At 40.1% G+C, this 16,565-nt stretch overlaps 1 protein-coding gene across 3 annotated transcripts in view; it reads left to right on the top strand.

The window, feature by feature from the left end:
- Window positions 1–361: 361 nt before the first annotated feature.
- Window positions 362–16,565, top strand: part of nexn (nexilin (F actin binding protein)) — a 35,377-nt gene continuing 19,173 nt past the window's right edge. For all 3 annotated transcript variants that reach the window (XM_034179879.1, XM_034179880.1, XM_034179878.1), the window contains exons 1-5: window positions 362–485; window positions 9,142–9,486; window positions 10,992–11,189; window positions 13,717–13,801; window positions 13,901–14,049. In XM_034179879.1, the coding sequence (XP_034035770.1) occupies window positions 9,193–9,486; window positions 10,992–11,189; window positions 13,717–13,801; window positions 13,901–14,049 (726 nt within the window). In that variant the 5' untranslated portion in view covers window positions 362–485; window positions 9,142–9,192. The remainder of the gene's footprint in view (window positions 486–9,141; window positions 9,487–10,991; window positions 11,190–13,716; window positions 13,802–13,900; window positions 14,050–16,565) is intronic.

The raw sequence follows: 16,565 nt of genomic DNA, 5'->3' as shown, positions 1-16,565 counted from the left end.
AACAGTTGAATGCAATCTGGTACTGTTATCTCATATCATACCAGATCTCATGGCATGTCGTGATTCAGCATCACGAAATATACATTAATCTATTGGCTCGTGATATTGTCACAAAAATATGACTCATTTCGTGACGGGAGCACGAAAAAACTTGTGAGACTGGGTTGGGTTTTTTTTTTTTATGGTGATGATTTATTTATTCATTTATCCTGTTTTATTTTTGCAACTGTATTCGCACATGTGCGTGTTAGAGTGTAGAGGTGCGCATGAGGCAACAGCTGAAGCTGCTGGCGCGCGCGGAATGCGGTGTCCGTTAGAAAGTAACGGTACATTTATGGAAACAGAAGGAGCACGTGTCACCAGTAGGCCGTCGACCGGGTGCGTGTGCTGACCACCAGCTCGCTCTGAGTGTCAGGAGCTGGAGTTTGTATATATCCAAAGGATTAAAACAAAAATCTGAAGAAGGACAAGATCACAGCAAAGAGGTAAAGTGTCATTTGATGTGTTTAAAAAGAAAAGGTCATTAGGACCGGAGCATATCGGCTGCTTAAAGGTAGAGTTCTGCTACTGTTGTCAAATGTGATTATGCCAACAGTCAAAGTAATATAATTAGGCTGAAAATAAGAGATCCAAAAATAGGATAAATAACTGGACTGTTACATATTATTATATTACTCGTATATGCAAGAATGTTGCATGTGTGTGGCGCACCGCTATTTTGAAGAACATGACTGGTTGATTTGGCATTTATTTATTAATTTTAAAAAATTGGAAAAACTCTACATAGACATGACTGAAAGTTTATTCTGGGAACATCTAGGCCATAACAATGTGCACAACTAAAGGCATACATCTAAGAAGGCTGCCTTTAGTAGAAAGTAGATATGATTAATATTTGGAAGTATGAACTCACAATATAGAAGTTTTATAGATGTTACATCAAAGCTGCAGACTAGATGTTAAATGTGCTTTTATCAGGCCTTCATGGGTGTTACTGGGTTCAGTTCCTTTAGATAAAGCATTAAAATCAACAGTAATGAGAACAATGTGATTGATACCCCCCAACACACACACACACACACTTCTGTGTACATTATTGGCAAAGAAAAAAGCAAAACAACTATAAAACACCCATTTACTAAATATACTGAATTAACTTTTTGATCATTAGTTCCGTTTTCCAACATGTTTGCAATGCACCTGAATTTGGAAATCCTATTTTCGAGCTTTTTCTATGACACTGAATGCAGCACTGTCACATCGTAGATGAAACATCTTTTCTGTATTTTCCACTGCACATAAAAGCTAAAATAAATGCACTGGAAATAAAGCGGATCAGTCACATTGTTCACTATGATGAATTTCATCTCACAATGCTTTTAAGGATTGTTGATGAACAGGAAACAAATAGCAAATAGGAAGAGTAAAAATAGGTTCTTAATGGTTTAATGGTTTTTAGTAACGCAACATGAATGATACTTCTCAAACACAAAAATGACTCGTTTGATTCTCAAAGTGCTGGTTCTGAGATGTAAGAAAGTGTAATCAAAATCTAAATTTGTTGTCACTAAGCACATTGAGCAGTTGTGGTGTTTCAAAACACTGAATCATCTGAAGCAATTGTTTCATATAATTGTTTATGTAGCAGAGAACCCATTTGGAGATTCAGTTGTTTCATTTACTTTTTCAAAGTGAATCATTTTGCCGAAGCTTTTTTGTGTAGTTTGAAAGAGTGAATAATTTTCAAAATGACAGAATCCCCCTCTGTGCACAAAATGTCACCATGATTGTGTACTGAGCATTTTGAAAGAAGTGAGTAATGTTCTAGATAAATTGATCTAGTGGTTTGAAAATTTCGAAACATTTAATTGTTGTCTGAAGTAATTGTCTAATTAGGTGTTTCAAGTATTTTGGAACAGTCTAATCTATTTTGAATTTTTTATTATTATTTCATAACAAAATCATTTACAAGTTATTGTTTGATGTGGTGTTTCACTATTTACAATAGTGAATCATTTTTGACAGCAAATGTTTCATTTTGTTTTTCAAGTGGTTCAAAACACTGAATCTTTCTCATTATTTTATTTTGGAGTTTGAGCATTTCAAAACAGAACTATTTGCTGGCTCAACTGTTTCATTTAATTTTTCAGTGAACTGCTTTTTGAAGCAATTACTTAGTTCGGTTTAATGCTTAAAAAACCTACACCTAACAGGTAGTTTCTGAGGATTTCTGTTCATTTATGGCACATTTTCATGCCTCGCCTAAATAAAATAAACATACTCATGAGAGACAGCAAAAGAGAAAAGAAAAATATTCTGTTGGATTTAGAGATTAACATGATTTAAATATGTACATTGGCGGCACATTATCATAAAATTGTTATTTTGGAACATTATGATCATGTGCCACCAATGTACGTATTTAAGTCCTTTTTTCAGCGCGCAGACTGACAGCAACGATTTAACTATATGATGACCAACAGGCCAAAAATCTGTCGATCAGTCAGCTGTCTCTTTTTTCAAGGGTCTGTGGGGCGACATGTGGGTGCCAACTAGAGCTCTGTTCAACTGCCTATCAGCCCTCAGAAATAGACAGGATCACATGTCCTGGACACAAGTGGACTGAAAATAGAGTTCAGCGAGCTGTTTTTTCTCAACATAATGGGATGTGGAACTCCTCTTGGCTCCACAGATTCCTCAGCCAAGAGGTTCCTGTTGTGTTGTAATTACTTACTATTAAACCATGTTAATACAAAAACATAAAAAAGACATTACACCTTTGATTGTGCAACTTTCATTTAGACAACAATGACAGACAAATGAAATATTAAAAAAAAGTTACATGTGGCCAGATTATTAGTCAAGTAGAAAACTTTAAAAAAATTTTTTTTCAAATTTATTTTCATTTATATAGCGCTAAATCACAACAGAGTTGCCTCAAGGCGCTTCACACAAGTAAGGTCTAACCTTACCAACCCCTAGAACAACAGTGGTAAGGAAAAACTCCCTCTGAGGAAGAAACCTCAAGCAGACCAGACTCAAAGGGGTGACCCTCTGCTTGGGTCATGCTACAGACACAAATTACAGAACAAATCACAAAACGAATATACAGGACATGCTGTTGGTGCACAGGACAGGAGGATCTCCAGCACAAATACCACACCCATCTCTGGATGGAGCTGCACCTTAAACAGAGAGAAAAACAGAATCAGGCAACAGAAACACAAGAAATATAGTATAATTTGTCAGCATTAAACAACAAGAATTAACAGGAAATACTAAGGTGATCGCCAGCCACTAGCCCTAAGCTGTGGAGCTGGAGCCTATCCAGGCAGTCGTAGGGCGTGAGGCGGGGGTACACCCTGGACAGGACGCCAGTCTGTCGCAGGGCCACATATAGACAGGCAAACGTATTCACACACACCTACGGACAATTTAACATTTCCAGTCCACCTAACCTGTATGTCTTTGGATGTGGGAGGAAGCTGGAGCTCCTGGAGAGAACCCACACAAACATGGGGAGAATAGAGAAACTCCACACAGAAAGGCCACAGGTGGGAAGTGATCCCATGAGCTTCTTGCTGTGAGGCAACAGTGATAACCACTGTGCTGCCCTTATATCAGACAGCTCCTGTGTTATGGCTGAACATAACACAGGATACTAATGAATGAATGAGCAGCCAATATTGCCATGTGTAGAAAGGAATTACTGTATTTTCCAGAGTATAAGTCACACCCGTTTAAGAAATTGCCTCTTGAAGAGGAAAAACTATATATATGAGTTGCCCAGAAGTATAAATCGCACCTTGACTGGGTTGGTATAATCAGCTCTTTAATTTGGGATTTCTCTGCATTGTTATAGTGTACCTTTTATTATTAACATTTATTCCTTTATTGTGAGAGTTTATTCTGTTTAGTGCTTTGATTCCTGAGAAAGCCCTGTATAATAGGCATACAGTAGTGTTCAGAATAATAGTAGTGCTATGTGACTAAAAAGATTAATCCAGGTTTTGAGTATATTTCTTATTGTTACATGGGAAACAAGGTACCAGTAGATTCAGTAGATTCTCACAAATCCAACAAGACCAAGCATTCATGATACGCACACTCTTAAGGCTATGAAATTGGGCTATTAGTAAAAAAAAAAGTAGAAAAGGGGGTGTTCACAATAATAGTAGCATCTGCTGTTGACGCTACAAACTCAAAACTATTATGTTCAAACTGCTTTTTTTTTAGCAATCCTGTGAATCACTAAACTAGTATTTAGTTGTATAACCACAGTTTTTCATGATTTCTTCACATCTGCGAGGCATTAATTTTGTTGGTTTGGAACCAAGATTTTGCTTGTTTACTAGTGTGCTTGGGGTCATTGTCTTGTTGAAACACCCATTTCAAGGGCATGTCCTCTTCAGCATAAGGCAACATGACCTCTTCAAGTATTTAGACATATCTGAACTGGTCCATGAAACCTGGTATGAGATATATAAGACCCAACACCATAGTAGGAGAAACATGCCCATATCACGATGCTTGCACCACCATGCTTCACTGTCTTCACTGTGAACTGTGGCTTGAATTCAGAGTTTGGGGGTCGTTTCAGAAACTGTCTGTGGCCCTTGGACCCAAAAAGAACAGTTTTACTCTCATCAGTCCACAAAATATTCCTCCATTTCTCTTTAGGCCAGTTGATGTGTTCTTTGGCAAATTGTAACCTCTTCTGCACGTCTTTTATTTAACAGAAGGACTTTGCAGGGGATTCTTGCAAATAAATTAGCTTCACACAGGCGTCTTCTAACTGTCACAGCACTTACAGGTAACTCCAGACTTTGATCATCCTGGAGCTGATCAGTGGGTGAGCCTTTGCCATTCTGGTTATTCTTCTATCCATATTGATGGTTGTTTTCCATTTTCTTCCACGCATCTCTGTTTTTTTTTTGTCCATTTTAAAGCATTGGAGATCATTGTAGATGAACAGCCTATAATCTTTTGCACCTGCGTATAAGTTTTCCCCTCTCCAATCAACTTTTTAATCAAACTACACTGTTCTTCTGAACAATGTCTTCATGTCCTCAGGCGTTCCAAGAGAAAAGCATGTTCAACAGGTGCTGGCTTCATCCTTAAATAGGGGACACCTGATTCACACCCGTTTGTTCCACAAAATTGACGAACTCACTGACCGAATGCAACACTACTGTTATTGTGAACACCTACTACTACTTTTCTATTTTTCTACTTTTTTTTTACTAATAGCCCAATTTCATAGCCTTAAGAGTGTGCATATCATGAATGCTTGGTCTTGTTGGATTTGTGAGAATCTATTGAATCTACTGGTACCTTGTTTCCCATGTAACAATAAGAAATATACTCAAAACCTGGATTAATCTTTTTAGTCACATAGCAGTACTATTATTCTGAACACTACTGTACATGCATACATCTTCAATCGCTTATCCGGGATTGGGTCATGAAGTCAACAGCTCCAGCAGGGGACCCCAGACTTCCCTTTCCTAGGCTACATTGACCACCTCTGTCTGGTGGATCCTGAGGCGTTCCGAGGCCAGTGTGGAGATATAATCTCTCCACCTAGTCCTGGTTCTTCCCCAGGGTCTCTTCCCAGCTGGATGTGCCGAGAACACCTCCCTAGGCAGGATCCCAGGGGGCATCCTTACCAGTTGCCCAAACCACCTCAGCTGACTCCTTTCAATGTGAAGGAGCAGCAGCTCTACTGCAAGCTCCTCATGGATGACCGAGCTTCTCACCCTATCTCTAAGGGAGACTCCAGTCACCCTCCTAAGGAAACCCCTTTTCGGCTGCTTGTACCCACAATCTAGTTCTTTCGATCAGCAATCTTCCATTCCAGCTTATTAATTAATCAAAAACCCAGACAGAGCTTTAATTCATTTGAAAGCTTGACTCTTAGTCTTGTCCATCCAAATTGGAAGTCCCAAAAACCAGTTTTATTTGTTATTATCTATCGTCCACCTGGTCGTTACTGTGAGTTTCTCTGTGAATTTTCAGACCTTTTGTCTGACTTAGTGCTTAGCTCAGATAAGATAATTATAGTGGGCGATTTTAACATCCACACAGATGCTGAGAATGACAGCCTCAACACTGCATTTAATCTATTATTAGACTCTATTGGCTTTGCTCAAAAAGTAAATGAGTCCACCCACCACTTTAATCATATCTTAGATCTTGTTCTGACTTATGGTATGGAAATAGAAGACTTAACAGTATTCCCTGAAAACTCCCTTCTGTCTGATCATTTCTTAATAACATTTACATTTACTCTGATGGACTACCCAGCAGTGGGGAATAAGTTTCATTACACTAGAAGTCTTTCAGAAAGCGCTGTAACTAGGTTTAAGGATATGATTCCTTCTTTATCTTCTCTAATGCCATATACCAACACAGTGCAGAGTAGCTACCTAAACTCTGTAAGTGAGATAGAGTATCTCGTCAATAGTTTTACATCCTCATTGAAGACAACTTTGGATGCTGTAGCTCCTCTAAAAAAGAGAGCTTTAAATCAGAAGTGCCTGACTCCGTGGTATAACTCAAACTCGTAGCTTAAAGCAGATAACCCGTAAGTTGGAGTTGTTGCTCTATAAAAAAGCCCTCCGTAAAGCTAGGACATCTTTCTACTCATCACTAATTGAAGAAAATAAGAACAACCCCAGGTTTCTTTTCAGCACTGTAGCCAGGCTGACAAGGAGTCAGAGCTCTATTGAGCTGAGTATTCCATTAACTTTAACTAGTAATGACTTCATGACTTTCTTTGCTAACAAAATTTTAACTATTAGAGAAAAAATTACTCATAACCATCCCAAAGACGTATCGTTATCTTTGGCTGCTTTCAGTGATGCCTGTATTTGGTTAGACTCTTTCTCTCCGATTGTTCTGAGTTATTTTCATTAGTTACTTCATCCAAACCATCAACATGTTTATTAGACCCCATTCCTACCAGGCTGCTCAAGGAAGCCCTACCATTATTTAATGCTTCGATCTTAAATATGATCAATCTATCTTTGTTAGTTGGCTATGTACCACAGGCTTTTAAGGTGGCAGTAATTAAACCATTACTTAAAAAGCCATCACTTGACCCAGCTATCTTAGCTAATTATAGGCCAATCTCCAACCTTCCTTTTCTCTCAAAAATTCTTGAAAGGGTAGTTGTAAAACAGCTAACTGATCATCTGCAGAGGAATGGTCTATTTGAAGAGTTTCAGTCAGGTTTTAGAATTCATCATAGTACAGAAACAGCATTAGTGAAGGTTACAAATGATCTTCTTATGGCCTCGGACAGTGGACTCATCTCTGTGCTTGTTCTGTTAGACCTCAGTGCTGCTTTTGATACTGTTGACCATAAAATTTTATTACAGAGATTAGAGCATGCCATAGGTATTAAAGGCACTGCGCTGCGGTGGTTTGAATCATATTTGTCTAATAGATTACAATTTGTTCATGTAAATGGGGAATCTTCTTCACAGACTAAAGTTAATTATGGAGTTCCACAAGGTTCTGTGCTAGGACCAATTTTATTCACTTTATACATGCTTCCCTTAGGCAGTATTATTAGACGGTATTGCTTAAATTTTCATTGTTACGCAGATGATACCCAGCTTTATCTATCCATGAAGCCAGAGGACACACACCAATTAGCTAAACTGCAGGATTGTCTTACAGACATAAAGACATGGATGACCTCTAATTTCCTACTTTTAAACTCATAAAACTGAAGTTATTGTACTTGGCCCCACAAATCTTAGAAACATGGTGTCTAACCAGATCCTTACTGTGGATGGCATTACCCTGACCTCTAGTAATACTGTGAGAAATCTTGGAGTCATTTTTGATCAGGATATGTCATTCAAAGCACATATTAAACAAATATGTAGGACTGCTTTTTTGCATTTACGCAATATCTCTAAAATCAGAAAGGTCTTGTCTCAGAGTGATGCTGAAAAACTAATTCATGCATTTATTTCCTCTAGGCTGGACTATTGTAATTCATTATTATCAGGTTGTCCTAAAAGTTCCCTAAAAAGCCTTCAGTTAATTCAAAATGCTGCAGCTAGAGTACTGACGGGGACTAGAAGGAGAGAGCATATCTCACCCATATTGGCCTCTGGAAACCCTCCTCCCCCTGACTATACCTCAACATCTTGTCCATGAATATCACAAACAGGATTGGTGACAAAGCGCAGCCCTGGTGGAGGCCAACCCCCAGGAAACGAGTCTGACTTACTGCCGAGCACTCGAACACAGCTCTCGCTTTATGAGTACAGAGATTGGATGGCCCTGAGAAGGGGACCCCCTCACTCAATACTCCCGCAGACCTCCCACAGTATCTCCTGGGGTACCCGATCATACACCTTCTACAAGTCCACAAAACACATGTAGACTGGATGGGCATACTGCCAGGCACCCTCCAGGATCCTTGCAAAAGTAAAGAGCTGGTCGGTTGTTCCAGACCAGGACGGAACCAGCATTGTTCCTGTTCAATCAGAGATTTGACTACTGGCCGAACCCTCCTTTCCAGCACCCTGGAGTAGAGTTTACCAGGGAGGCTGAGTAGTGTGATGCCCCTGTAATTGGCACACACACTCTGGTCCGCTTTTTTTAAATATAGGGACCACCACCCCAGTTTGCCACACCTTAGGCACTGTCCCAGACCTCAACGCAGTGTTGAAGAGATGTCTCATTCAAGACAGTCCCTCTGACAGATCTCGTCAGCCCCCGGGGCCTTGTTGGACGACCTCAGTGATTTCCACCAGGGAATTTGATGATGATCCCCCATCAGCTTCATATGCATGTATAATAGGCATTATAATTCTTATTGTTAATAATGAATGTGTGACTTTTCACTGTTCAAGTTAACCGATGTAAGGACCTCCCAAACTAATAAAAACTGCTTGTGTGTGTGTATACACACACACACACACACATATATATATATATATATATATATATATATATATGTCGAGAGAGAGAGAGAAATATGCAATTACACAACTCAAACCTTTTTTATTGTTCAATACAGAGTAGATAATCTCAAAAATACATGAAGCAAAATGCTTCTAAAATGAAATTTAATCATCGAAGGTAATGGGACAGTAACAACTGACTTTTGTTTTCCAGGTGACATTAAAAAAAAAGCCTGTTTTGTCAGCTTGTTGCCGTGGTACAAACATGACGGAGGTGACACAGGTTACCGATGTAGACGCCCACAGTGGAGGTGATGCTCATATAGAAGATGACGTGGGCATCAGTAAAGATGGCAAACGGCCTCACAGCAGAAATGATGGACGTAATAAGAGTGACAAGAGGAACATTAAGGGTGTACAGCCCAAAAAGAATATCAAAGGTGATGAAAAAAAGGCAGATGTTAATGGTTTAGCACAAGACACAAGAAAGAAGAAGGACGACGCACCAGCTGACGCAAACAACGACCAAAATATTTCTGATTTGGCTCTTAAAAAAGAGGTGAGAAGAACAATCACTAAAACACTCATTTTATACCATCTTTCTGTTTTTGATCATGATTCATGTTCTATATATATATATATATATATACGAGGTCTCTTAGATAATAAACCGACCCTTTTATTTTTTTTTTTTAACTATATGGATTTGAATGACATGCGATTACACCAATCATGCTTGAACCCTCGTGCGCATGCGTGAGTTTTTTCACACGTGTCGGTGACGTCATTTCCCTGTGGGCAGGCCTTGAGTGAGATGTGGTCCCGCCCTCTCGGCTGAATTCCTTTGTTTCATACGCTGCTCGAGACGGCGCGCGTTGCTTTATCAAAATTTTTTCTGGACCTGTGAGGAATATCCGAGTGGACACAAATCGAGAAATTAAGATGGTTTTCTGTGAAAAGTTTAACGGCTGATGAGAGATTATGGGGTGTTTCTGTCGGTGTAAGGACTTCCCACGGAGCGGGACGTCCTGCAGCGCTTCCAGGCGCTGTCGTCGGCCTGTTTCGAGCTGAAAACATCCTAATTTAAGGCTTAATTCACCCAGGACATCGTGAGAGAACAGAGAAGATTCAGAAGAGGCCGGCATGAGGAATTTATGCGGACATTCCACTGTTTAAGGACATTTTTTTAATGAAAGACGTACGCGCAAATTCACCGAGTCGTTTCCGTGACGACTCGGCAAATCTGTGTGCGCCGCGACAGGAAAAACACCTCCGTGTTGAAAACCATTTGTAGAATTCAGGCGGCTTTTAATGGCTTTCAACAAGTGAGTAACTGAGAAATTGTTTAACAGCTTGGGCATGTTCCAACTTGCCCGTTAAGATTTCCAACGGAGGTGTTTTTCCTGCCGCGACCCCCCGCGGTCGGGTCCAGCCCGACATGCGACTCTGCCCGCACGTTCTTTCATTACAAAATGACCGTTAACAATGGAATGTCCGAATAAACTCCTCATGCCGACTTCTTCTGAAAGTTCTCTGTTCTCTGACGACTTACTGCGTCAACAGAGCCTGAAATGTGGAAGTTTTCAACTTGAAACGGCGAGACGCTGCCGCCTCGAAGCGCAGATCGCCGTCAGGCGCCGTGGACCGTCCTTAAAGCGACACTACCAGACCAAAATCTCTCATCAGCCGTTAAAATTTTTACCGAAAACCAGCTGAATTTATTGAATGGTGTCCACTCAGTTGTGCCTTACAGTTTTGAAAAAATTTTTATCAAACAAAGCAACAGTCTCTGAGCCATTCCTAAACAATGAAAAAAATCGACGAGCGGGTGGACGACTCCTCACTCAAAGACTGCCCACAGGCGAATGACGTAACCGACAGGCGTGAAAAAACTCTCGCATGCCCACGAGGGTTCAAGCATGTCTGATGTAATCACACGTGATTCAAATCCATATGGTTTTTGAAAAAAATAATAAGGTCGGATACTTTTCTAATAGACCTCGTATATATATATATATATATATATATATAAATCTGATCGTCTCTTGTGCTCTTTAATCACAGAAACTCCTCAGATCAAGAAAGCCGGTGGCCAGAAGTTACGTTCCCAAACTAAACAAGGACAAGGGCGATGTGACAAGTAAATTTGAGACCATGCAGAAGGCCAGGGAGGAGCGCAGCAGGCAGAGGAACAAGGAGGAGCAGCAGAAAAGGAAGGAGCAATACATTAAGGAGAGAGAGTGGAACCGCAGAAAGCAGCAGGTCAAAGACAGATAAGCCCACTAACCCACAGCGGTAACCTGCATGGCATGATGAGGCATGAGCAGCTGGCAAGAGTGAGAATTCACCATTTTCTACACAACACAGTGTTTTATGTGACTAATCTGTTCATTTTTGGTTATATGGATGGTTTGTGGTGGACTAAAAAAACAAAACAATCCAAACGTGGTTCCTTTTAACCCTGTTAATGTGTGCAAGGAGCAGACACTGTGGTTTCTTCTCAAACTCCCAAATGTCAGGAATCCTACCAAATGCATATTGTGCAGACAAATATTGAAACTGCTGAAATTCAATTTAAATTGTACAAAGTAATGCTGCTCACATTTATACCAAATATGCCTCCGATATCTAAAATAACAAACATGTGGCACTGAAGGTGTTATGAATTTTAGTAATTATAAATGCAATAACTTGATTTAAGTGGAATCTGAAGAAAATATGTATGTAGAATAACTATGATGACTAATCATATATAGATTCATTTTAGTTTTTAAATGTTGTTCTAGAATGACACTGATTTCATCAAATTTTTACAATGACAGACAGCAGTCTTCCAAAGAAATCTTTTTAATTAATGGGAGTTTGACCTCATATTTGATCTATTTCTTTTATGAACTATAAAACAACAACAAAAATCAGTCTTATATTATTAAAGTAGCAATATTTGGACATTTCAAGTAAGATGTGATTTTATTGAACCACTTATCAGGAAAAATTATTTTAATTAAATTTGTATCAAAATACAATTCTGCACAATACTGTATATCATGCTGAAATAAAGGGAAAATTTGTTATTTGGTGTAACTGTGGCAATAAAAATATGTGTTGTTTTTAATGATAGCTTAAATTTTGTGCAAATGTCTCTTCAGTGTTACAGTATCAAAATATGTATTTTGATGTTTTTCTTCTTTCACACATTTGTAAAAGACCAACTTGAAATTTCCAAATGTTATTTTTCTACAAAAATAATAAATACAAAACAACAAAACTGTGAAATAAAACTGTTTAATTAAGAAAGTATCAGATTGTAAAGGAAATGAGAGTTTAAAATAAGAATTGTAGTCTTATGAAGAAGCCCTTCAACATCCTGGTATTTCTCAGTAAAAGTGTTTTTGATAGTTTTTCTTTCTTTGTATGCTAGTAAGAATAAATAAATAAATGACAATCCAGGCGGCACAGTGGATTAGTGGTTAGCATTGTTACCTTACAGCAAGAAGGTCATGGGATTGATTCTCACCTGTAGCCTTTCTGTGTGGAGTCTGCATGTTCTCCTCTTGCGTGTGTGGGTTCTCTCCGGGTGCTCTGGCTCCCTCCCACATCCAAAGACGTGCAGGTTAGGTGAATTGGAAACTGGAGTTAGGTGAATTGGACAGACTGGCCTCCTGTCCAGGGTGTACCCTGCCTCATGCCCCATGACTGCTGGGATAGGCTCCAGCCCCCGTGACCCTTAATTGGAGTAAGCAGTTGAAGATGAGTGAGTGAGTGAGTGAGTGAAAATCCAGATATTTATCCAAAAATAACCAAACACATAATGAATGAAGACAATGTTATATATATCTATTGCATTAAAGAAAGCAGTGTATTAAAGGAGGTGCAGACTTTTAAGGAAATATGTATTTGGTCTAATTGTGTCACCAAGAAAATGTTTTGGATTTCATTAGTTGCAAAATCTAAACATATTTGAAATAATAACAGTACATTTTTGTGCAGAACTTTATGCCATCCTTACATTTCTGAATAAATGTGCTTTTGATGTGTTTTCTTCAGTCGTATATCAGTTAAAAATTAAAGTTTTAAAATAATATTCTTCTGAAAAATTAAGGGTTACAAAGGATTTTGCCTATTTAGATTTTATATTAAACAAAGAAACATATTTTCAGATTGAGAAAAATGAAAAGCATGATGTTTTAGGTTTACAGCTTGATTCACAATGCCTAAATGATAATTAGGGACTAATCAATGAATAATGAATGGACATAGCTGGAAGCTGGAAAAATCCTTCCACATATTGCTTCTACCTGTGCACCTAAAGCAGGTGATTTCACCAATTAGCCTGAAGAGTTGAACTAATTAGAATCAATTGGTTTAGCTGGTGGATTTTGTGGGGATGTTTAATTCTAGAAGTCAGAAATGTATTTTTCTCTTTCTTTTTTAAACCTGGGAAATTTTTAAGGGAATCCCAGAGTTGAGTAATTAAAGGGCGAACTGAGTTCTGCTTGAAATAAATGGAGCAGTACAGTGTTACACAGCGTTAGGTGAGTGGATTAACAATGATACTGAGACAGCTCAATCTGCTTGTGTACAGCCGTGCCATGGCTGGCTGAGTTACGCTCATCTCCTGTCTGTGCAGCACCAACACTGTCCAATCCAAAGCCTAAACACAGGTCACATGACCCTGCACTTATCAGGGATTAGGACCCCGTTCTTGTTGGGACCAGCATGGTTCCTGTGCTGCAAAGGAGATGATCCCAGCTAAACAGTAACCACACTCTCATCTGATCCACCGCAGATAAAAGAATTACTGGATTCCAGTGATGAGGAAGAAGAGTCAAAGCCAGCCAAGGTAGAAAAATCCTACGTTCCCAAGATCACAGGTAAGATACGCCGAGGGACATATGTGGGGATGTTTAATTCTAGATTTGGCATGAAGGCCTGAATGGAGCCGCTGTGGATGTGTTGTGTGGAATCCTTAGGTAGCGTGAAGGGGAAGTTTGCAGAAATGGAGAAACAAAGGCAAGAAGGGGAAAAGAAGAAGATGGAAGAGGAGAGGATGAAGAGGGCTACCCAGAACATCATAGAAAAAGCCAAAATTAAGAAAGAACTGGCTCAGAAAGCAGCTGCGGTAGGTAAACCTGGGAGTACAATGTGTTTGGTCTGACATTCTGAAGAGAATAGTTTAGTACTTCCACCTGAAAAGATGGAGGTCAATCTTCAGTTGAGGAGGAGTTATTTTAAGTTGGTTCTGAAATCCAACCAGTTAGCATACGCCGTATATACCTCTGAAACCTCGAGTAACATGTTGACCTTACTGACATCTGATGCCATGCTTCATTTTGTCTGACTTTTGGTAATTTGATCAATGACAGAATGTAAATTTTTCATTATGTTGGTTGTGCCACATAATATGGGCTTTGTATTTGATTTTGGCAGTGCTTCTTTGCAGCTGAATGGCCTGAACATGTGCTGGCTTGAGCACCCTAACCCTAACCATGACAACATAGTGTGTTACTAATGTAATCTTTGCAACTGTGGGCCCAGCTCTCTTCAGGTCATTAACCAGGTCCTCCTGTGTAGTTCTGGGCTTTCTCAGAATCCTCCTTACAACTACAATGCAAGATCTTGCATGGAGACCCAGACTGAGGAAGATTGATAGTCAGTCATCTTGTGTTTCCTCCATTTTATAATAATTCCGCAAACAGCTGTTGCCTTCTTACCAAGCTGATTGCCTTTTGTCCTGTAGCTCATCCCAGCCTTGCGCAGGTCTACAATTTTGTCCCTGGTGTCCTTAGACAAAATATGACAACCGGGACCTCGGACTGTTGAACAACTGAAGTCGTACATCAAGCAAGAACGGGAAAGAATTCCACCTACAAAGCTTCAACAATTAGTGTCCTCAGTTCCCAAATGCTTATTGAGTGTTGTTAGAAGGAAAGGTGATGTAACACAGTGGTAAACATACCACTGTCCCAGCTTTTTTGAAACATGTTGCAGGCATCCATTTCAAAATGAGCAAATACTTGCACAAAAACAATACATTTTATCAGTTTGAACATTAAATATCTTGTCTTTGTGGTGTATTCAGTTGACTATAGGTTGAAGAGGATTTGCAAATCATTGTATTCTGTTTTTATTTTCAATTTACACAACGTCCCAACATCATTGGCCTTGGGGTTGTATAAGGTCCTGCAGTTGTCAGTGCATGTCAGAGTACAAACCAAGCATGAAGTCAAAGGAACTGTCTGCAGACCTCTGAGACAGGATTATCTTGAGGCACAAATCTGGGGAAGGGCACAAAACATTTCTGCTGCTTTGACGGTCCCAGTGAGCACATTGGCCTCCATCATCCGTAAATGGAAGAAGTTCAGATCCACCAGGACTCTTTATAGAGCTGATCACCAGCTCTATAAAGATCAGGGGAGAAGGGCCTTAGTCAGGGAGGTGACCATGAACCCAATGGTCACTCTGTCAGAGCTCCAGGATTCCTTTGTGGAGAGAGGAGAACCTTCCAGAAGGACAATCATCTCTGCAGCAATTCACCAATCAGGTCTGTATGGCAGAGCGGCCAGACAGAAGCCACTCCTTAGTAAAAGGCACATGGCAGCCCACCTGGAGTTTGCAAAAAGGCACCTGAAGGATTCTTGGAGCATGAGAAACAAAATTCTCTGGTATAATGAGACAAACATTGAACTCGTTGGCATGAATGCCAGGCATCATGTTTGGATGAAACCAGGCACCATCCCTACAGTGAAGCACGGTGGTGGCAGCATCATGCTCTGACAATGTTTTTCAGTGGCAGGAACTGGGAGACTAGTCAGGCTTGAGATGAATGCTTACGCGTAGCCAAGGGTGGACCTGGATGGGCCTGGGCCCGCCCACTTGTCAGCCAGGCCCGCCCCATCCAATGAGAAGGCTGTCGACACTCGACAGTCACCTGTTGTTGCCTCATTGTATTCCTATGATATGGTATTGCATTAACACTGAGCGACAATACATTTTGTCAAAAAAATCTGGTTCATCTTCTGTGATTTTTATTAATTAATTTTCAGAGTACAGTGGTCTCTCACTATAACGCAGTTCACCTTTTGCGGCCTCGCTGTTTCGCGGATTTTTTTAGAGCAATTTTGCATGCTTTTTTTTTTTTTTAACAGTGCATTGTGTTCTGCGTCCTTATCAGGCGGGCCGTTCGCGGCACCGGTCAGCATCACCGCAATTGCTCTCACTGCCTCCGATGCACTTTCTGCGGGCTCAGTAAATGCAGCAGTGGGCCACCTCCTCCTTTCTGCTGTGCGGAATTGCGCCAAATCTAACAACAGGTCCAGAGGCTACGCTCGCTGTTTTGATCCGGATGTTGACCGCAGCCGCAGAGCTCCGTGACCACCGAGAGAGGACTTGGATTCTTTGCGAGTCCCACATCCGTATCTCTGGAGGCAGTGAGCGAAGGGAGAGTACGAGCATTGTGTTCTGCGTGTCTGTTTATAATCTTCTTGCACAGAAGAAAAAAGAGAGCGTTTACACAGGAGAGAAAAGTGAGAAAATGTTAATGCCTGTTTGAGAAAAGTGTGTAGTGAGAGGTTTTACAGCCTTAAAACATCTATAATAATTGGAAAGAATAGCGCTGACTACTTCGTGGATTTCGTT

Source organism: Thalassophryne amazonica, chromosome 10 (assembly GCF_902500255.1).
Source record: "Thalassophryne amazonica chromosome 10, fThaAma1.1, whole genome shotgun sequence".
Lineage (NCBI taxonomy): Eukaryota > Metazoa > Chordata > Actinopteri > Batrachoidiformes > Batrachoididae > Thalassophryne > Thalassophryne amazonica.
The sequence above is the reverse complement of the archived record's forward strand: the minus strand, read 5'-3'. Positions and strand labels throughout refer to the sequence as shown.